The sequence below is a fragment of the Stegastes partitus genome, unplaced genomic scaffold, assembly GCF_000690725.1.
Source record: "Stegastes partitus isolate 25-593 unplaced genomic scaffold, Stegastes_partitus-1.0.2 Scaffold129, whole genome shotgun sequence".
In the NCBI taxonomy this organism is placed as follows: Eukaryota; Metazoa; Chordata; class Actinopteri; family Pomacentridae; genus Stegastes; species Stegastes partitus.
This window is the reverse complement of record NW_007577860.1, coordinates 226,324-248,570: the sequence shown is the minus strand read 5'-3', so window position 1 is coordinate 248,570 and position 22,247 is coordinate 226,324. Positions and strand designations below refer to the sequence as shown.

The 22,247-nt window shown below is 45.3% G+C and overlaps 1 protein-coding gene across 1 annotated transcript in view; it reads right to left on the bottom strand.

The window, feature by feature from the left end:
- Window positions 1–22,247, bottom strand: part of syne1a (spectrin repeat containing, nuclear envelope 1a) — a 123,747-nt gene that overhangs the window by 79,750 nt on the left and 21,750 nt on the right. Inside the window, exons 17-54 of the mRNA XM_008278654.1 lie at window positions 21,549–21,753; window positions 21,226–21,378; window positions 20,471–20,614; window positions 20,138–20,314; window positions 19,680–19,838; window positions 19,276–19,440; window positions 18,951–19,085; window positions 18,532–18,693; window positions 18,200–18,408; window positions 18,012–18,120; window positions 17,764–17,928; window positions 17,515–17,682; window positions 17,173–17,337; window positions 16,051–16,191; window positions 15,815–15,975; window positions 15,471–15,627; window positions 14,658–14,885; window positions 14,414–14,512; window positions 14,072–14,259; window positions 12,912–13,035; window positions 12,656–12,822; window positions 12,331–12,484; window positions 11,538–12,193; window positions 10,821–11,000; window positions 10,546–10,699; window positions 9,306–9,464; window positions 8,521–8,703; window positions 8,307–8,408; window positions 7,214–7,417; window positions 6,475–6,682; window positions 5,711–5,823; window positions 5,139–5,344; window positions 4,856–5,017; window positions 4,483–4,762; window positions 4,008–4,180; window positions 2,554–2,863; window positions 2,263–2,427; window positions 390–749 (exon numbers count right to left, since the gene is read on the bottom strand). Coding sequence (XP_008276876.1) covers window positions 390–749; window positions 2,263–2,427; window positions 2,554–2,863; window positions 4,008–4,180; window positions 4,483–4,762; window positions 4,856–5,017; window positions 5,139–5,344; window positions 5,711–5,823; window positions 6,475–6,682; window positions 7,214–7,417; window positions 8,307–8,408; window positions 8,521–8,703; window positions 9,306–9,464; window positions 10,546–10,699; window positions 10,821–11,000; window positions 11,538–12,193; window positions 12,331–12,484; window positions 12,656–12,822; window positions 12,912–13,035; window positions 14,072–14,259; window positions 14,414–14,512; window positions 14,658–14,885; window positions 15,471–15,627; window positions 15,815–15,975; window positions 16,051–16,191; window positions 17,173–17,337; window positions 17,515–17,682; window positions 17,764–17,928; window positions 18,012–18,120; window positions 18,200–18,408; window positions 18,532–18,693; window positions 18,951–19,085; window positions 19,276–19,440; window positions 19,680–19,838; window positions 20,138–20,314; window positions 20,471–20,614; window positions 21,226–21,378; window positions 21,549–21,753 — 7,150 coding nt within the window. The remainder of the gene's footprint in view (window positions 1–389; window positions 750–2,262; window positions 2,428–2,553; window positions 2,864–4,007; window positions 4,181–4,482; window positions 4,763–4,855; window positions 5,018–5,138; window positions 5,345–5,710; window positions 5,824–6,474; window positions 6,683–7,213; window positions 7,418–8,306; window positions 8,409–8,520; window positions 8,704–9,305; window positions 9,465–10,545; window positions 10,700–10,820; window positions 11,001–11,537; window positions 12,194–12,330; window positions 12,485–12,655; window positions 12,823–12,911; window positions 13,036–14,071; window positions 14,260–14,413; window positions 14,513–14,657; window positions 14,886–15,470; window positions 15,628–15,814; window positions 15,976–16,050; window positions 16,192–17,172; window positions 17,338–17,514; window positions 17,683–17,763; window positions 17,929–18,011; window positions 18,121–18,199; window positions 18,409–18,531; window positions 18,694–18,950; window positions 19,086–19,275; window positions 19,441–19,679; window positions 19,839–20,137; window positions 20,315–20,470; window positions 20,615–21,225; window positions 21,379–21,548; window positions 21,754–22,247) is intronic.

Genomic DNA, 22,247 nt, shown 5'->3' with positions numbered 1-22,247 from the left:
TGGTGAAAACCAACAACAGGGGGAGGGGCGGAGGGGAGACAGAATGAGCTGAAAACCAGGGAAAGTGATGGGATTGTAGCTGTCACTCCGCCGTCATTCCAGTAAAGCTGATTTAGAAACTAATCTGTTTTTAGGATTTACAAATAGAATGGATAATTACTGGCAGAGGAAGCGCGGCTGAATGCAGAGGATGTATGTCTGTGTGTGCTTCCCATTAAACAGGCTAATCACCTCCTCTGATGGTACAGCACCACCCAGTCGGCACCACCAGCTTCTACACACAGCACTGAGTTCTCACTTATTACTTTTTAAATAAACAATTGTGAGAAGATTAACAGAAAACAGTCTGGACATTGTATTTCCATTATGTTCATTTAGAGTCATGCTACCTTAGCCAGCTGCCATCCCTCCACTGCTTCCTCGCCGTTGCTCCGCCCTTCAGCTTTAACCAGCTCCTGACTCCACCCCCTCAGCCGTCCATCTAACTCTTTTAACTCGTCCTCAAGTTTGGCCGTCAGACGATCGTATTCTTCTTCCAAAGCTGCAGCGGCAGCCAAGGCCCCCTCCAGGCCGTCCCTGGCCCTCAGGGCAGCCCCCTCCCACTGCTCCAGAGCGTGTGACAGCGCCCCCAGCTGCCGATCCATGGCCTCACAGCCTCCTGCTGCCGTGTGCTCCGCTGTGGACGCTGCACTGCGACGTACCCGGCTGAGGCGGTCTCGGCCCTCCAAGAGGCGACACTCCACACGCTCCTGGAGACGGCGAGGGCAGACAGGAAACAAAGTTGCTACGGAAACTGTGGCTACAGAAACAGCAATCTCTGCACGTGCAGTGTTTTCTATTTAAAGCAGCCAACAGTCGTTTTCTCATATGTCATCAGCTCCATCACATTGTACCTTATCTCTAAAGCTTTGACTCTGTCTGTGTTAATTCTGGTGTCCCATATTGTCATTTGAAATCTCAGACTTGTTTGTCTACCCTGGTTTCATCCTCCCTCTTCAGTCCTCTTCACCTCCATCCTTCCCTCTCTGTGAGAAGGCAGCACTGTGTTGGCAGACGATGTGAAAAGCAAACACTTGAGTGTGATGCGATAGCAGCGAGCTGATAGGGGGATTGAAAAGGGCTAAGAAATGACATCTTATCATCGTAGCGTGCTTGAGTGGACAGATGTTGAGACTCTGAATGAAAAATGAAAATGAAAACTAGCTTCTACATACAAGAAATGCTATCTTCTCTTCCACTGAACGACTTCACACCACGGCTCTGCAAACACACATTTATAACCTGATAATTAAGGCCCACGTGTAAAATTTAAATGCAAATTAATTTCTCCACACATATTTTCTCTCCTCTGTAATTGGAGAATTATCGGACAGGGAAAACCGTAGGCATTAATTCCACTGCTCTTCTCTTTTACCTTTTTGTTTTGCATGATAATAATCCAACGTATTGGCAGTAAAACGTATCAGGAGAGACAGAGATATCTGGCGCTGATGTGGGAACAAACTGAGAACCAATTCCAACTCCCTACATAATTTGCTCTCCTCTTCACAGCGAGAATCCATTAAGATTAGATTAAGCAATCAGTTATATTCACAAGAGATAATAGGTATAACACTTTTAAACTGGGAGCAGATTCAAAGGAGCGACATACACCTGAAGGATGCATAAGGACCTAAACTCAGAGTGATGGTAATTCAGCCAGACTGTAGGTACACTTAATAAATGCGACAGTAGGACAGAATCAGGGTTGTTGATGCTGCACTGCATTGCTCTGATGTGCTCCTGTACCATTTACCACAGCAAACCAGTGGTTCAAATGAATCATCAATAAACTTTGATTCTCTTTTTGTTTTTATGTACATGTGGAAGAGGAATCATGACAAACCTTTACATTCAGACGTTTACCTTTCCCAGACACCGGGCTGAACTTGATCTGCTGATGAGATTGTATTACCAACACAAAGCTGCTGAAGAGCTGCTACATGGACCTTCTGATAAAGCTGTGCTCTCACGTGGTGCTCTGCATTCCAACACTGAGCGGTACATCTGATTTTAAATCGACTAAATCCTTTTTTTAACTTATGTCCACCCAGCATCACAGCAGCCTGGTCACCTGTCAGCCTGTTAGTTTATGGCAGCCCTCGTTTTCTCAGGAAGGATGAAACCAGTACCTCCCCCAGTGTCCCCAGTGTAGCAACTCTTCTGTTAAACATGCTGAAGTGATCATCAGGTTCTTAATGTGTATGTGACACTCTTCCTTACCCTCACTTCTGACAGTTTCTTTTTGATGGAGGCAGAGTCTCCTGATGTATCCGACCAATGCTGTAGCTCCTCCCCTGCAGTCATCAACCAATCAGTGAGCTCCCTGACAGCCTCCAGGTAGTCCTGGTGCTCCAACACCACTGCCTGTGCCAAACGTACTCTCTCCTACAGAATGAACACACACAAGGCACTTGTTTAAGCTGGTAATAACACAGCATGGACTAAGCAAGTTGGAACAAGCTCAAGGTCTTCTACTGTCTTTATTAAAGAACAAAATGATGTCCTTCATACCTCTACCAAAGCTGTGAGGTCATCGAACTGCACCTGCAGCTGGGTGCGAGCGCCGTGGTTAAAGCTGGCATCGCCAGTTTTCTTGAACAGTTCTCTGGCTTTTTCTTCCAGGCTGGATAGCGCCATCTGGTGGTCTTCCAGGTCAGCCAGCAGGGCTCTAAGTCTCTCCAGCTGTGATGCCTTTTCTCTGGGTCCTGGCTGGGGCGTGAGAGGGGCACACACCTCCCGTTCTACAGCCTCCATCCAGCACCGCAGCTGGGCAGCACTCTCCAGATATCCTCCCCACTGAGACACCGTCCACTCCAGTCGACTGGAAGGAAGACATCAGACGTCTGTTTCAGTCTGTGACTGGCACGAGTGGAAACTATATTGTTTGAATAAACTAATATATACGAAAAATATCCAACGCGTGGGCAAAGAGTATAAAAACTGCTATAAAGACAGAAGTTTAATAACAACAATTTAATAGAGAGGAATAGTTTTTTCTAAATATTCTAATCTTAGTGATTATTATCAGGCATCTACACAATTAAAGGGGACTTATTTATATAAATGTACGTGTAATCTGATTACTTTAAACCCATACAAACATGGCACATGAAATCTGTATGTACGATGATCAAGACAAAACAAAGTGCTGTTTGCCTCTCCTGCAGTCACAGAGTCTATTTCAGACCCCTGACAAGTACAAGAAATGTAAATCGCCAGCAACACTGGCTTCGTGCCTTTTATCCCCTTTCATTGGGAGGTTCAAACACACATGGACACAGATACACACCCATCATTTTCCTTGCCATCTGTTACCCCCGCATGTACAAATAACGCCAATATCCACACACTCACACACACATGCATCTCTGTTTCACCTGCTACCCCTCGCCTCCTGTTATCCCCTTCCCCTTAAAACACAAACACACCCCATGTGTGACCCACTGTTTGCCATCCTCCATTTAGTCCCTAATGAGATCAATTTTTTCTTGGAGGGGCCATAATTGCTCAATTAAACACACACACAAACCAGTGCATGTGCACGTTGTCATGCACGCACACGTACACAAAAGAGCCCACACTATGACACATCAATCAGCATTACAAAACCAGACAAATACGTCTCATTATGTATTTAACCTAATGGTAATTAATAGCATTGACACATTAATTTATTGTGATGAAAATAACCGACTCCCAGCAGAGAGGACTTTTTGGCACAAAGTTAAATAGCCTCTGAAATGTCCACAGGTGAATAGTTTAATTTAAAAAATGTAAAGTAACGGCTGAATGAAGTCTGTTTACAGTTGACACAGAGCAGGTACAGCGTACGCAACAGAAAGACCGTTAGTTCAGGGCAGGACCACTTCTTCTGGAGTCAGGTGATTAACTGCTCCCATTCTATACATGTGGCATTAACATCATCAGAGAAAAATACAGGAGATAGCTCAAGGTGAGTAGTCTACCTGTGGCAGCTCATGGCAGTCACAAGCAGTGTGGCCCACGCATCCTCCACCTCCTGAAGCTGAGAGCGGACCACTTCCTGTCCGGCAGCTCCATAGCTGCGCAGGGCCAGCTCACCCTTACCCATCGCCATGTTCAGCTTCACCTCCCCCTCTCCCTTCAACAGCAGGATGTCCTGTGCGAACAGAGCGTGGGCTCAGTGAACTGGATTTAGACATCAGGGTATAGAGTGGAAAGGGTTCTTAAGGAAACAGCGCCCTCTGGTGTCTATTGGAACAACTGTACCTTATAATAGAAGTAGATTGTTTTTTAAATCTTTAGAGTAAAACAAAATGATTACATAATGAACAACGTAATATATAACATGTGTATGCTAAATGGATCCTTACAATCACTTTGAGCATCTCATCACATACACTAGTTATATTTCATGACAGTTACAGGTATGCATAGACTTCTAGCTAAACTCCCTCTCACCTGCACAGTCTCCAGTCTCTGCTCTAGCTGCTCTTTGGTCCCCATCGTGCTGTCTACTGTACCCAGTCGCTCCTGGATCTCCTCCAGCCAGGCCCAAACTCCCTGGAGGGTCTCACCAAAGGCCTGGCTCTCCTGGCAGCCTCGTAGCCTCTCCCTGGCTGCTCTCAGCAGGGCCTGGTGCTCCATCTGGAGCTGGCCTGTCACTCTGACCTCTCCTCCTGACCCCCGGCCGGCCTCTGACAGAGCATGAGCCTCCTGACAGAGGCGCTCGATAGATTCCCTTACAGGAAAAAGGTATATATTATGGCTCTGAATATTCAACAGATGCTATAGCATAGATAACATATGGCCCCAGACACCCACATGTACAAACCTTCTTGCTATCAGTTCCTTATGCAGGTTTTCCATCCTCTCAAGCTCTTCTGTGGCATCTGGGGCTCCTTGCTGGCTTTCCACACCAAGAACAGGCTCACTCTGGAGGCTGAGATCCATCTGCTTCAGCCAGTCTCTGATGCCCTCCACACAGTCATCAAAACTAGGAGAGGAGAGGAGAGGAGAGGAGAGGAGAGGAGGAGGAAGGAGGAGATGAGAGGGGATGTTTTTAAAATTAAAGTACGTTGGCAGAAATGTGAAAACTGCCAACGGCGATGACTTACTTTTTCAGAAGGTCAATGCTCTCTTCCAAGTCTTGCTGGTTCTGAGAGCAGCTGTCGAGGTAGTTCCTCCACTCTCTCTGACAGAAGGACAGATTGTCTTGGACCTGTGCTGCTCCAGCTTTGGGCAGATGGAGCTGGAGCTTCTTGGCCTCCTCACAAACCTGAGAGAGACGCTCCTCACCCTCTGGTGTCCGCTCAGTACACACCTGTGGATGCAGGAAGAGGAACATTACAAACTGCGACAGCTAAGAAATCAAAAGCCACCACTGTCGGATCAGGACTTCTCATGTTTTTCACGTGGCCAACACGTAACTTCCAAGCTTCATAAACTGTGGGAGTTTTATTTCTTTCAGTACAATCCCTTTGAGTCATTATGGTTGGGAATACGAGCCCAGGTTTGTTTTGGCCCAGTAATGATAGTAAATTACGTGGAAGGTATCAAATTCACACTTAAAAATTAACTTACATATTTGCAATGACAAAATTGCAACTTGTTACGACAAACTAAATCACTACAAATACAAACTACTGAGACGGAGAGGTGTGTGTGACAGTAGGACCAATAACAATACCTTCAGCCGCTGCAACTTGGCTCCAAGGACGGCGACATCTCCTGATTGGTTAGAACACTCTTTCAGCTCCAACTTCAGATCAGTCAGCCAGGACTGGAAGTCTTGGACAAGCTCTGCTCCGAGGAACAGAAAGAACAGATGACCTTAAATCCATCAGTCAGACGGTGACAAGTTGAGGAAAACTGATAATAAATAATAAAGGCAGGAAAGATTTAAAAGTGGAGGAACCTGGAGGGGAAGAGCGAGAGGAGGCAATGTGTTGAGGCAGATGGGAAGTGTGGGCGTGTCCATGCTATGCAGTGCCATGTTGCCTTGGTAACAAGCCCAAAATGACTCCCGTGAGAGCAGATGTGACGAGAGCGACATTACTCTCCGAGGCACAGGTGTGTGTCGGAGCAGTGAGAGTGCACCGGTGTACCTGGCAGTGTGTGTCAGTGGAGTGTGAGTCGTAGTGGGCGGATTGAGTGTGCTCTGGGGAGAAATGTGGGATAATCAACACCAAATCTGTTGCTCTGCTAACATGGACAATGACATCGCTTTGTGTGATAGTACGCTGTTTAATTGGGTGATTATGAGGTTTTAAGTGTTATTAAAATTCTAATGTCTCCTTGTCAGGGAATGAGGTATCGGGGCTACTTAATTTAGCTGTGAGATAAATCACTGCATGTATTTGTAATAAAGAACAATCGAGTCTTCTCCATAAAGCACCTGATGCATCATCAGGACTGAACTCCACAAACCAGAAGTGATCGATCGTATCTTACCGTTGAAGTGGAGCTGTAGCCCGTCCTGCAGGGTTCCCCGGGTCTTGTTACAGCGCTGGGCAACAGCCTCTGTTCGCTTGGCGATAGACGTGAGATCAGTGGAGAGGCGTGACAGCTCCTGGGAGGGATGGGATCTGCACAGGGCGGTCAGGGCATCTCTGGCTGAATCCATGTCTTCCCTCTGTTGCTGTACGACACTCTGCAGGTCCTGTAAAGGACACACAGTCAGACATAAAGAGTGAAGGCCTCGGCACATTTAGCATTATGGCTGGTGGTGGAACAATGCAGATGGATCTACAGTAAACCTCTCCATCTGTTGTACTGCGTCTATCGTGCAGGAGTGTCCTAAAGCAAAACATTTAGGATGGGGTTCTGCTGTTTGGCCCGTCATCTATTCTCCTTTAGGGATCAACAGGGTTAAAGTAAAAAGCTTCTTATTATTAATCATTATAACGACCTTTTATGGAGCGTGTCCTGCTGTAATAATAATAATAATAATAATAATAATAACAGTGAGCTGTCTTTTATGAGGAATGCAGCTAATGAGGACAACAAACAACACATCACGTCTTTGTCACCATTTCTTAGAGCATTATTGGAAGTAATATGAACTCTTTAAACAAAAGAAGAACAGAAATAAAAACAAGAAAAGGAATGGTTGGGCTGCTGGTCAGGTATAAAGTCAGTAAAGCTCTTAAACTCAGCGTGCTTCAGTGACACACTCCTGATCACTCCATACCTTCACTGTGCTAATGTCTTCGAGGGAAGTAGCCTCGGTGAGATCAGATAAGGAACCTTCGACCGCCTCCAGCCGCTCGGCCATCTGGGACATGAGGTCCTCCAGTCGTTGCTTCTGGAAGCTGAAGTAGGTCAGAGTGTGTTTGGCCTGATTGTACACTTCCTGCGCATGGGTCATTTTCTTCCTCAGATCTGACTCCAGAACCTGGTTCAATAAAATCAGCAAGAACATTTTGCAAACAAAAGCAGATTTAATAACACAAATCACTGAAGAGTATAGTTTGTTTTCTGTGCAGTACAACAGCGATTCATTTGCCTCACAGCGATGCAGTTCTGCAGAACCGGGCTTGTATGTTCCTTTTCTGTACACATACTATACGCACCAAATCAGTTCAGTTTCAAAATACCTCACATGTCAATCAAGGAGCAATTAACGGTAACATACACAGACAGCTCATCTACCTCCACCTACGCCTCAAAATGTGTGTGTGTGTGTGGGGGGAATCTATAACAACAACAACAACAAACTCCATGGTGACCAATAAGGGTCAACATCACAACAAAGGCCCAGACTGTGGTTCTGTACTGTAGAGTTGAGGGTTGACAGTCTGCTGTTGGTTATTGTCGTTTTTCCAGTAAGAAGCAAACCAGCAAATAAATTAAAATGTTTAAATGCTTTCAATAAAGAAGGAACGAAGCACTGCTAATATTCTCTGTTGTGCCCCAAAGCTGTTCGAGACTCTGCTGCTCTCTCCTCCGTACATCAGCACGTTTGTATCCGCAGGACACACGTCACCACAACATTTCCAACATGTTTTCTATGTTAAAGACTCAAGAAGTTCGCTTTAATAATTATTACAATTAATAGATTCTGCAAAAAAGACAAATCCTTGTTCCCAAGCAAAAGCATTTCCTTCATTCAGTTTTAATGCACTTGTGAGTAACTAAATCTTCAGTATGATATAAATGAATCTATAAATGATATTCAGTAGTTTTCAGTGCTCATCATTGATAACAGCTATTCTAACAGTAATACTGCTGCTATGTATATGTAAGTAAAGTCTTGCTGTATTTCTCTTGTGCACCACATTCACCTGCATCTGTAACGGGGTTTCTTGCAGTTTGGCTCGTTCCTTCAGCTCCGTCACTCTCTCCTGCAGGACGTCCAGCCTCTGCTCCCTCTTTTCAACCTCAGCCTGTAGATCAAAGTGCACGACAATTAACTGACACCCACTGCTGAGCCCTGAACATCACACCAGCCTCATTATTCACACGCTCTCCTCAGCAGACAGCCCAGCACGCTCTGACCTGGAAGGTGGCAAGATGGGCCTCTGTTTTCTCCTTGTTGCTCAGACTGGTGACGGTGTCGGTGAGGTCAGCGATGGACGGGGCGCTCCACTGGTTGATGTCCTGCTCCATGGCCCTAAGGTCGTCCCACAGCGCCACGCAGTAGCCCAGTCTTTCTGTGTTGGTTTGTATCTTCTCTGAGACCTGAAACAACACAGAACACAATACAGCTCAATCAGCAGGAGAGAATAGGTCTGTCTCCTTTGTGTTCAGCCTTCGCTCAGTCTCTCTGTAACGAGGGATGGTATGCTTTACCGGGAGATGGAAGAAAATCGCCGCTTAATTAGTCTGACAGATGTGGGAGTGAGAAGTGAGGGCGAGACAGAAAGGCAGATAACCTGTCTAGACTTGTTTATTTTTCTGTCTCATTTGTGACAGCTGAGCAGCAACGAAATCCCAAAAGAGGAGAAAACGTAAAAAAATTATAATAAAAAAAAAAACAAAAACAAGGAAAGAGAAGAGAAATAAAGATCATTAAAAGAGCACCGGCACACGTGTCTGGCAGAGCTGGACTGTGGACAGTAAACAACACAACACATGTCTTTATCTCGTTATAGTGATCTTCATAGTTCAGCTCCACCTCGGTGAAACAATACGGGCTGTGGGTCATGGGAAAGTCCTGAATGGGTTTTTAAAATTTCAATACATCTCACTAAGTATGTCAATATATCACGTATGCTTGTAAATAAACGGAGTGACTTCTGTCTTTGTTGGGACATTTCTACTAGAACAGGTGACCAGCTCACCAGCAGCCACTGATCTCTGAGTGTCTCCATGTCTCTCTGGATGGAGCCCATATCAGAGTTGGGAACCTTGTCCAGGTCTCTCTGCAGGTCTTCCACTGTGCTGATGAGCAGATCCATGTCTTCCTGCTTTTCTCTCAGCTCAGCCTGAATGGTCTCATGCTGCAGACACAGAGAGAAGGTCAGAGGGAGTGAAAGCAGGCCACCACTAGAGGGAGAGTAGAACCAGGACAAGCTGGAAACTAAGATGGAGTTTATTACTAACATGCACTAGATTGAAACTTAAATTCACTCAAATGCAGGACAAACTATGCACATTAAAACTGCCACCATCATGCTTTTTTGTCCAAATCTCACTGATGCATGTAGAAAATAGTTCTGCATCGAGTAATTAAATAAAACTATCTAACTAATTACCAGAAAAATGAATCATTGTCATGTCTGTCAAGTTTCTGTTTTGTGTGCACATTTTATGTCTCGTCTTTCCTGTTTTATTTTGAAATCACTAACCGGTTGTCTCTGTTCTAGTTTTACCTCCTGCACCTGTCTCGTCACACCTGCTCCCTGATGGTTTCCCATCTCCCCTCATTACCTCGTGCACATTACCTTGTGTGTCTCACTGTCTCGTTGCCAGTTCGTCACACTTTCACCGTCTTCGTACCAGCGTTCTTCATAGTCACAGTCTGTTTTGTTACGACCTTGCTTTTGTTGTTGGACCTTGCTTTTGCCTCTCGTTTTTGATACCTTTGCCTGATTGACTGACCTCCTGTGTACTGAACCCTGACTGATAATAAACCTGCCGTTTTGCCTGAATCTGTCTGTGTCGAGCATTTGTGTCCGCCTGTTCTGAGAGTGAGTTCTTGACAATCATAAAGCTGAAAACATCTTTGCTCATTAAAAGAGGGTGTTTGGGACATCCATACTTTGCACAGGATATAAACAAATTCTACATCCCAACTTATCAGGGAAGTCACTGAAAGACATTTTGACATATGACAGCAGGAGAATCCCACCAAGTGCTCCCAGCCCCACAGGAAGCAGGACCAGCTCATCCAGATGGACTACACTGGTATCATGTACAGAAGAGGGCTCCTGAAACAACGGACGTTCTGTCTTAGCTGTCCTAATATTATCTCTGGATACATGTTGGTAGAATTCAAACAAAAGCCTCGTTTGAGAAGAAAAATCTGAAAATTCAGCGATAATAATACATTTCAGAAAAAAAAACCCAAATGGTACTGACTTGTGTAAAAGTGCGTTTAGCCTCCAGAGCGTTGTGGTTGTGGTCGGGTAGATTGTAGGCCACAGCCTGAGCATTCTCCACCACCGTGGTGAGGATTGACTTCAAGCGGTAGAACTGGCGGAGAAGATCCACCACAGCGACACTCTGTTCTTGACTGCATGTGAAAACAGGAGAAAAGCTATGATTTGTTGAGTGGTAGTGAACACCAGAGGACCAACAACAAGAACAGCAGCAGACTTTAAATCATGTGAGTCTCAGTCATCTCCAGCCTGTACCTGCTGGCGATCAGCGAGCTGACGTTCTCCCAGGCTGTCTTTACCAGCGCTACCTCCCTCAGAGCTTCTCCTGCCAGCTCGCTGTCCCTCCGGGCCAGCTGGTTCCCCTTCTCTTCTAACCACCGCTGGGAGTGCTGCAGGGACTGGAGCTCATCCTCCAGCTGGACAAAGAATCGCAGCCTGGGAGAAATAGATCCAGAAGAAAACAATAGGGATTACCAGCCTGAGCCCAACATAATACATCTCATTTTTCAGGAGATCACGTTTTAATGGATTTGTCCATCTGTAATTTGGATTCAGTCGTACACAGTATATCAGCATGTTGTTGAGGAGTTTGGATCAGACTCTGAATTAAAAGCTCACAACCTGCATTTAAAAAAGAAAAAGGGCCACGTTTACCGCTCATAGGTTGGGATATAATACGTGTGCAGAATTATTTCAGTAAAATCAGGCTTTTAACACAAATGAAGAAGGTGACCTGCTTTTCAAATGTATGTATTTTTTGCTGAGTTAATAATTTGCTCCACTAATAGCTTAAAGGGAATAAGGGAAGCTGAAAACGAGGCGAGCGTCAGCTAAAACAAAAACCTTTTCAGTGTTTAGAATGTGTAACAGACTGACAGCACTGCTACAGAAATCAGTTTATAGCAGCTCCACCGATAACAAACGTCCTGACATGTCTACTGGCTTCAGGTGTCTTGGATAATATCTACACACCTGTTCTGAAAGGCCTGCACAGAGTTCTCTCTGGTCCTTTCCTGTCTTGCATCTTCCTCCAGTTTCTTTAAATTCTTCATCACCTCCTCCCTCCTCTCTCTGAAGGAGCTCCACAGGGCCCCTAAAGCATCTGCTTCACTCTGCCTCCACCCCACGCCCCTCTGGACCTCCTCCAGAGCCAGTGTGAGGGCCACGACCTGTCCTCTACAAGATGTCCTCTCCTGAGGCTGGCTCACATCTTTAGAGCCCCTCCACTCTGCTCCACACAGGTGCAGGTGGGCCTTGCTTAGCTGTCCATCTAACCCGACCGCCTCTGCCTCTAGCCGGGCCACGTCTTTAGCCACCTCCCCGATGCCGCGATGCAGCTCTTCAGCTTTGGAGCGGTCCCAGCTCCCCCTGCCCTCCACAGCCTCATGAAGGTGGCGCACAGCCCTCGTTGCTGCTCCATGCTTCTCCAGGAACGTCTTCAGCTCAGTAAGGCACTCGTGACGGAGGAGCAGGAGGCGCTGGGATTCACTGAGGGGTTGTAGGCAGTCCTCCCTCCAGCCCTGGAGCTGCTGCTGGGCCTCCGGGGTGGAACAGCAAAGCAGGGAGGACTCTTTTGAATTGAGAATTTCTCTCTGTGACGCATTCTCCTGTAGTTGTGTCTCATGCTCCTGCAACAAGATAGTTCCAACAGATTCATTTAAATCAGCTCCAACAGCGATCAATACAAACTTGCTTACTGTAACTGCTCTAATATAGAAAGCCTACAAAGAACATCACTGTTGACAGTAAATTATTGATTTCTCACCTTCAGCTTAGTAATTGCAGCCTCAAGATCAGCAATATCAACCTGGGAAGAGCTTCTCAAGCCAGACAGAAGGTTTTCACTGCTTTGGGTCAGGCCCTGCAGCGCCTCATCAAACTGCTCCAAGTGCTCCAACTGCAGCTCCAGCAGCTTACGCCTGACGGAGATGTGGAGGGCAGGTTGGATTCAGAATATGACCACCATTACTGCTTTAGTTGGTGTGTAATAAACAAAACATGCACCTTGGGCGAGACTGTTTTAGACAACTGTATAAATCCAGTCATGCTCATGTAAAATCATTTATATCATAGTTCATAAAAACAAACACCTGTGTGATATGCTGTTCTGTGCTGAGGTGCATCTCTGCTGTAGCTGCATGAGATCATCACTGAGCTCTTGAATACAGGTTTCAGGTGCAGTGGGGTACAGACAGAGCCTGAGATTCACAAGACCCTGGAGGAGAGCCTCATAGGACAGCGTCTCCCCCTGCATGTCCTGGACAGGTGAACAAATACATCAGAATTATGCAGCCAAAATTTCATTATTACGCAGACGAAAAAATAATAATAGCAAATTGATTTTACCTGCACATGTTGTAGTTCATTCCTAAGCTTGACTTTGTCTGCAGAGAGGAGCTCAGAGTCTGGGCAGCACACAGACTCACACCTGTCCAGCCAGCTTCTCATCGACGAAGTCTCCTTTTCAAATCTGCAGAAACAAATGTTTTACGTATTCAAATCAAAGTAAATCTAAGCAGCACAACAGCTGGATACCAGTCCCAGAAGTTCATCTACACACACAGTGACACACACACACTGATACTGTCTGTGTGTTATGTATTTTTTATCTGACCGTGGCTCAGTATCAGTGACAGGGTCAGAATGGGCCGGCCATATCTCGCCAGAGCACACAGCGCTGCACATAATCCCTTATACATATACCTGCAGGGGTGAGGATGAGGCTGACAGCAGAGAAACACACAGCCACACACACACAAGCAGACACACATAAAGCCTGTCAGAGTTTAGCAGCAAAAGCATAATTGAGTGCATTTTTAAAATGACTGGGTGGGTAAATACCAAAAAGCAAGCAGCAAGGCTTTAACACTCTAAAAAGCCACCGTGTGACTGGATCATTATTTTCTCCTCACGAATAACAAACAATCATTCTTCTGAGAGTCTATTGTGTGACAAAGAAAGCGATAAGAAAAGCATATAATTAGAATAGAAATGCAGCGGCTGACAGGGGAACAGACAGATTGCGTCAAAGACAAGATCTCGCTTTTCTACATCACACTAAGATGAGAGAATGATTCGGAGAATAAAAGCGGAAATTGGCATCGAGAGAAGGATTCAGCAGAAAGAGCTCACGCTCAATAAAAGGGGAAATAGCAATATTTATACAATCACAATCAGATACATGTGTGAGCAGGAACCACGGCTGACAGGGAAACACTAAGCAAAAAGAAAGAATACACAACATTAAATTAATCTCTCTTATAATAGTTCTTCACATTTCCCTTCTTCCTGCTTTTGTGCACTGTGAACTGTTCAGACACACCTCCTCTAGGTGTTGGAGGGGCATCGATACGCTGCTGTCAGGCCCTGCACAGCTCAGTTTTATTTATATGGCACCAAATCATCATATGAATTATCTCTGGGACCTTACAAAGTAAGATCAAGACCTTAAACTTCCAGAAGGAGAAACCTAAGCATGCCCGAGCATATCTGATTGTTGATCTTACCTTTGCCACAGAGCTAGGAGGCTCTCTAATGTAGACTGTTTTTCTGCAGCCTTTCCTGTTAACTGTGTCTGTTGCTTCTGGAGGTCATCCACATCTTCCTCCAGCTGGCTGCCCTCTCCAAACCTCTTTGCGGCCGAAAACAGAGCCATCAGCCTGGGCTTCAGCTGCTCAGCGCCCCGGCAGACCTCCTGGAGTAAATGGAAATACATCTGCAATCAGTTCCTCAGGAGCTACTGAGTAAAGTCTAGAACATACACATAATAAAATGAATTCACAATTACAAACACTGGAATAAAAAACAAAAGGTCATGGTATCACGAAGGCGGTAGTTTTTATCCGTACCATGTGATCCTGGAGGTTCCTGTAGGCGTCTGATGATGATGTACAACATGTGATCTGACAGTCCAGTTTCTCTTTAAGATCACTGACTGTTTTCTTGACCTGACAAAGATAAACATGTCAGTTATGACTATGGCTTACCTGTAACTTCTACACTCTACAGAGGACAAAGGGATGTGTAGGCAACAGGTAGATGGATGGATGGAACTTCTACAGTATAGAAATCTGATCATATTTTTCTGTGAACCTGTTCGAGGTTGTCGTTGCATCTCTGCCTGTAGGAGGCGCTCTGGTTGAGCTGTACGCCAAGCTGCCCGACTCTCTCCTTCAGCTCTTCCCAGCACTGCATCATCTGGATGAGTTGTGCTCTGAGACTTCCAGCCTCTCCGGGGGTCACGAACCTGGACAAAGCCTCACAGTCGGCCTCCATGTGGGCTAAAGCTGCCCGTTTCTCCTCAAAACCTTTACTCATCGCCTGGAGGGATGAAACAGCAGAGGAATGACAGCGAGGGAACGTATATGGAACATCAGTAGAGGAAACATGACAGAAAGAGCGCCATCTCCAAAGTGTGTTTGAACAAACCAAATGGCTGCCTCAGGATTTCTAAGCTGTGATATATTATAATTTTTAGATTTTTTTTTCTAAAGACCGTCATGAAATGGACATGACTGAAGTCTGGAAAGCTAAGATTATATTTTATGAACTATGATCAGTTTATTTTCTATATGCAAGCCTTTGCTGCGATGCCGGCCCAGTTTTCCCTGGAGGTCAGATTAACATTTCATTTTATTTTATCCTAATCCTAATAATTTTGAGGCAACAATGATACTGCACACTACATGCAAAACAGCATCGTGGCATGTTTCACTTGGAGCTACTATCAATGTGGATGATGTATATTTATTTGTACATTTAAGAAGATTATCAGAGGAGTAAATATTCCTCCAGACAGCGCAGGGCAGTGAAATGTCTCGCCTTTGACTGACCTAAAATCAGAGAAGCCACCACAGCATGAGACTAAAAACAGTACAGAATGACAGAGGCTGATACCTGACATACCTCTACAGTGTTGATGTGTTTGTCTGGAGGATCTGAGGAGGAGGAGGTGCTGACAGCCTCCAGCTCCTTCTCTTTCTCATTGATCCACAGAAAGAAGGCCTCCAGTTTGCTGCTGAAGCGCTCCCACTGCACACACATGATCTCCAGCTGGACAACACTGGAGTCAGAACCAACAGGACACATGAGTGCAGGAAACAGATCAAACACCAGACAGAGGGCATAAACTTAATATGACAGGTCTGTAGTTTGCTGTTACACATGTTTTACATTGAATATATGACTTTGTTTGAGGGAGTCCCAGTGTGTTCCTTTATAAACCCTCCTTCAGTGAGGACGTGACATACTTCCTGTTGAGATGGTCCTGAAGCTGTGTGACTGCTTCTCTGGTGGACTGAGCCTGCTGCAGAAGAAGAGTCTGATTCTTCGGACCGAGCTCAATATCTGCTGCCTTCTCCAAGAGCAGATCTGCTCGTACAGAATACTCCAGAACCTTTGTGAGGATTTCCTACAGGCACAAACGAACTGATAAATGACAGGAGTGATACAGAAGGTGCATGCAGAAACACAGACAGAGACACACCTTGTTGTGCTGCTGCTCGGTTCTCAGGCTGTCCAGGCTGTTAAAAATCAGCTCTTTGTGCAGCTCGTTGTTGGTATTGCTGATAAACTTCCAAACCGCTTCTCTTTCTGCCTCAAAATTTTGCCAAGAGCTCAGAGTCGCCTTGAGGGGGCGAGAAAATAAGAAAGCAATGTTAGAAGGTACAAATTCATGTTATAATCTTACACAGAGTTGGTGAGGACTGTGACCTATACAGTAAAAGCCTATTGCTTAAACACATCCTGCCGACTCCTACTTCTGCAGCCTCTACAAAAAATACACATATTTGTTTATTCAACAGCAATTTATTATAGTCAGTCTCAAAAATCAGTTTTGTTTTTTTGTTGTTGTTTTCTTTACCTCGTTAACATGGCTGTGTCGTGTTTTACAAGACATCAGATGAATGAAATGAGCAGCCAGAACCATGACATGTGCAAGGACAATAAAGTTCTGATTCTGATTCTGATGACGGAGCTTCTCCACATTGAAGCTGCAGTGTACCAAAGACAGTCTTGAAAACACAGACTCAGACAGCCAGGGTTTCATATGTGATAAAGATAAGGAACTATTCTTTTACAGAATCAGTTTCTGGCTGGAATATGTACGACTGAACTACACGATTTGAGCAGAGCCCGGTGTGCTCGCGCTACAGTGAGTAGGACGGAGTGAGGGAGGACAGAGGCATGTATTTGTAGAGCCACATCTGAGCCAACTTAAGAAAGGAAGAGATTATTTTCAATGAAAAAATTCTAAATATGTCACTTTGATTCACAGAGATGAGTTTTTAGGGATGAAAGCAACGACCAGAGAGGGACTTTAAAGGACTTTAAGGTAGTTTAAGGTAGTTTAAGGTATTTTAAGGTATTTTAAGGTCTTGGCATCCATGAAACTTTCACGCAGAAACGTTTTCTGATCAGTTCGAGGACAATGGCTGAAGTGCATGAACAAATCCCCAGACAGCAGATATAATAGATGAACATGCCATAAAGATCAATATCTGGTTCTGGTTTAACATCACAGTCATGATCACAGCAGAGATGATCAATGACACTGACACATGCAGATGTTAGCACGCTGACATGAGAACATCTGGGCTCCGTCTACCTGCAGGCTGTGCTCCTTGACCCCTGATTTGCGGTCGACCTCGCTGAAAGCTCGCTCCAGCTCCCGTAGAGACTGACTGAGCACCTCCCCTTTCTGCAGCTGGCGGCAGTGGGACACCAGCAGCTCAGCCTCTCTCCTGTTAGCATGCAGGTGTTTCAGGTGTTGCTGGAATTCACAGACAATCAAACAGCAGGTCAGTGTCTTCATTTTGGTTTTCGTTGCTCAAACCAGCCATAATGTAAACCACAATTAACTGCTGTTTTTTTTTTTTATAACACAGAAAGTTTAGGACATCTGGATACAGGAGCTTCCTTATGAAGCATGCTTCTGCATCAAACACACCTGGTGAATAAGGTAAAGTTGTTTGGCCTCCTCCAAGCCCTCAGCATTCAGGATCCTGCTGCTCTGCTCCTCAGCCTCCTTTCGAGCCCTCAGAACCTCCTCCAGAGCACCGTGCACCTCATCCCTCAGCTCCTCATACTGGAACATAGCAGAGCCCTCCTCCCCCATCTGTGGCACAAAGGCGAAGGCTCAGGTTTGGTTGAAAACTTACAAGGAGAACAAACATTTTTAACACTTATCCTGAGATACCTGACAGAGTGAAGAAAAGACTCCTCGCAGGTCAGTCGACAGTTTGGCCAGAGCTGTCCTCTGTCTCTGGACTTCCAGGTCGGAGCTGACCTCAGACAGCCCAGCGAGGCGGCTCTTGAGCCACAGCAGGCTTTCCTCTCGGGCGTCCACGGCTTCCTGCAGTGCCTGGAATTGATGAATGATTGAATAATACTGAATCATAACCGAACGTCTGTGCCTACAGCTCCAAGTCCAGTGTTCTGGCTCACCTGAATAGCAGCATCCACTTGCTCCTGATGACGGGAATTTATTGCTGTCGCTCTCAAAAGCCTCATTTGCCTTCTTTGAGATGAGAGCCAATCAGAAAGCTCACAGAATCTACAAATGGAACAATGAGTTATGACTTAAAGCCGTCGACGTCAGTGTTTAGGTATGGATTCTGTGTTTGGCTGCCTACCTTTCATTCCACTCTTTCCATTTATCAGGGTGCTGCTCCAGTTTGAGGTGGGTGCTCCTGATTTGCTCTGTAACCTCTTCTACACCCCTTCTGGTTAAGTCAAGCGTTCGATAAGCCACGTCGTTGTCAGGCAACTTGTGACACAGATCCTCCATGTTTCTAATCCTCTTCTCACACGAAGTCAAAGGTTTACGCTCCCTGAAGAAAGCCTGAAGATAAAACAGAAGGAAACGTGAGAGGATTCAGGATGGCAGTGATGACAACGTAAAGTGATTTTTTCTTTCTCAGTCTCAGTTTAAACTGTTTTAAGTTTCTACCAAACCGAGTCTCACTCTGTGCTCCTTGATCACGTGCTCACTGGTGCAGGTGGCTGACAGAGCTTGCATTTCTCTGTCCAGCTCTGCTCTGGAGTCTTGGAGGATGACAGCCACTCGACTTCGCTCCACCTCCACCTTCAGACGGAGCAGGTGAGACGGTACCTCCCCCTGGATGTCCTGGAGGAAAGACAGAAGAGAGACAGAGCACAAGAGAGTAGCATAGTCATTTCAGTGAGACAAAACATCTGTTAGAGCCCCTACGAGCAAACAGGGAGAAGGTTGCACTGTCATATAACTAATATATGTTAATTGGAAACAGGAAGGAGTGATGTCTGTCAGAGTCAAAGGTCTTCCTGATCAGTGAATGCATTGGCTATGTGCCCCTTGAGATGCACAGTAATTAGTGAGAGTGTTAAAGCGCGGTGACCCCTGACCTTCCAGTGTTTGTGCAGCCGACGGACAGTTTCTTGCAGCCCCTGTTGCTCATCCTGTGGCAGGATGTCTGTCAGCTCATCACATGCTTTCAAGAACACGCTCAGCAGCCGCTGGTCCAGTTGACCAAAGAAATCCTGCATCATGAAAACACAAGACAATGAAAGGAGAAGCAATTCAACTGCTTTTTTCTAAGACCAGAGAAAACAGACTAGTGTTCAAGCTGAGCAGTACCACCTTAACACAGATACAGCTAAAAGCAACGCCTCTGCAGACGAGCTGTTCCCTTCATGTGCTCATAGCAGAACGCTACAGATGTTCTCTCACCGTGTGTTTCTTCAGTAATTCCTCAGGATCTCCAGTCTCTCTCAAGCAGCCCTGAGCTCTCTTCAGCACTCTCTCCAGTTCTTGACGTGATTCCTCAAACCTCCTCCTCAGGCAGTTGTTGGCCTCTTCCTGCCTTCTCCATTCCCCAACCTCCTTCAGCAAAGCCTGGGAGGATGGAGGGAAAGCAGCAGTGATGGTAATAGGTCTCTTTGGTAATACAGTGTAATTACATTATTTGTCTTACATCAAGCAAATGAATAATGAGACAGGGTTTAATCTGCACAGCTACCTCCTGGGTGTTTGGATATTCTTGTAATCTCTTTACTATAATCAGCATTGCAGTTAAAGCTGTCTTCTGCAGCATCCTGATGTGTCTACATGTACAGCACATGCATGGGACCAACCTGTGCTGAGCCCTGTATTTCTACAACTCTCTTCTGCAGCAAAGACAGGTCCAAGTTGCGGAGCACCTTGCTGGTGGAGACGGCCCTCTGCAGGGTGTGGTGGTTCCTCTCAATCACTGACAAACACCGTTTACAGCTTTGCTGTTGGTTTAACAAATCCTGAGATAATTGGGACAGAAAACCAACAAAAACTCGTTACATGTGTTAAAAGCAGTTAAACTTTATATTTTAAACTTTTATTGTACATGAGCAAATCCCTTTCTGCCAGCATTTTCTTTGCAAAGCTAAAACAGGTCATAACAACAAAGCCAGATGTTAGTTTGATGATGCAGGAAGAGCAGCGAGGGAGATGAAACCTGAATATAAGATGGTTGTAGTAAAATCTTCCTTTCTAGTCCAGCCTCTGTCTGGTAGCCACTCACTGTCAGTTTAATCAGTTCGTTGTCATCCTCACTAACCTGCCACTTTAGTTTTGGCTGAGTCTGCGCCTGTGAGTCTGGATCTCGTGCAGCAGAAGTGATGCGACTAGCGCGCTCCAGGGCCTGATAAAAAGCATTGATGTGCTTCTCCATCTCCTCCAGCAGCGGCAGAAGGACGTGACACTCCCTGACCAGGGAGGGACACCGCTCTCTCACCTGGAGACAAACAAAACAGGCCATTAGGCAACGACAGGGAAAATTAAAACAGACGATTTAAAAACAACTCTCAGTAGAAAGACAGAAGTGTGCTGCTTTAAAAATAAATAAAACATATTGTACTGCCCTTCATGTGCAGCCTTCAATGAGTCCTACCTTGCTCAGCTGATTTTTGGCTGTTGCCATAGTTGCCACGACCCTGGCAGCCTCATCCTGCGGTGCATCCTTGGCAAGGAGCTGAGCACTGCGGGCGGCCAGCTTGTATTGTGTCTCCATGGCAACAACCTTTTGCTTGGTATTCTAAGATGAGACGCGCAGGTAAAGGGTCACCTTAGACACTCTTCAATTGAATGCACATCCATCGATGCTGCCTTTGCGATAAAAACTACATTTCATATCATTGTTTTGTTTGCAGCTCAGAAGTCACTTTCAGCAGCTCCTGTTCCAAAGTTTATGAGTTTATTAAGAACTAACACAGTTGGAGAAGATGATGACATCATTTTCCATATGAACGTTTTTGCCCAGTGAGCTGGTTGTTTGCTAACGTGTCCCTCTGACACCTCTGTCTCACTACAGTCCAGATGATAACGTAATCATGGTTTAATCAGTGCACTACTGTCCAGCTTGTGATTCACTACCCACTGAGCTAAGGACAGGTTTAGAACACACTCCTGGAGCTGTGATCAGGGTTAGTGTAATGTTAACTCTTCTTAACTTTCTCAGACTGTTCCAGTGAACTGGGCACAAACACTGACGTTGTACCAACATACACATAGACAAACCTCATGACAGTTTTTGTCTACGTGAAAACAGGTAAATCAACAGAAACCCCTGCAGATATACTGGGTTATACTGGTACAGCTGTGCTTCGTGACCTCTACATGTGACAGACTTTCTCTTCCTTCCCTCACCTCCACATCGTGCAGAAAGGCTCTAACGTTCAGGAAAGACACTTGAACGGGAGCATTGAGTTTGGACTCTGCTGTATCCAGCAGCTCTTTCAGGGCCCAGACAGCTTTCAGGTGGTCCTTTTTCCACTTCTCCAACTCATCTGAACGGGCATACTGCAGCGGGGGGAAAAAACAGAATTCAGAATATGAGAAAAGTAACGCTGTCAGGTACGTGTCAATCTGTGTCAAACCAAACTAAAAATAGATCCGTCCGATACCATCTGACCCAGTTCTGCTTGTTGTCTCACACACAGTATTTTGAGATGTTGTGGTTTGTTTATTACTTGTTTGACTTTGAGGAAGAGGTCTCTCCATCGTCCATTTAGAAGAAGCAGCTGCTGCTTCAGCTCCAGTGACACGGTCTCATCACACGTCTCAATGAGGAAGTTCCCTGCGTCGTTCATGGCGGCGTGCTGATCCATCCAGTGGCTGAGATTCCTGAAAAACTCCTGCAGAGACACAGACTCATTAACAAAGACAGAAAGAAAAACAAAGAGCGAGTGTAAAAGAAAGACAGAAACAAAGAAAGCTAATCAAAAAAGAAACAAAGAAATGGATTCAAAGAAAGAAACAAAGGAAGGACAATACAAAACTGGGGTAATTAGCTGTCTAATCCTTGGTGGGGATGTGAATCTGTGGTAACCATGGCAATGCAACAACAGGAACATCCTCAGTGGCTGGTTGTAAGTCAAAGAGATCATTTGATACTTGAGTGGAGACTGCTAATAGGATTCCACGACATGCTTGTAACTGGGCTGACGTAGATTTGATTGCTGCTGCTCTGAGACATCTGAGTCGATCAAAAAATTATGATATATGAGAGGCTTCTTAATCAGTTCACAGAAAAAACAAGTATGAGGATGGGTTTCCGACAGTATTAAAGTCCCTCTCTGGCCATCTGTTAACCCCTAAAAACTAATCTCTGTCTATCAAATATTACCATCTTTATGAGGGTTTTTTTCATCAAATAATCCCTTCATATG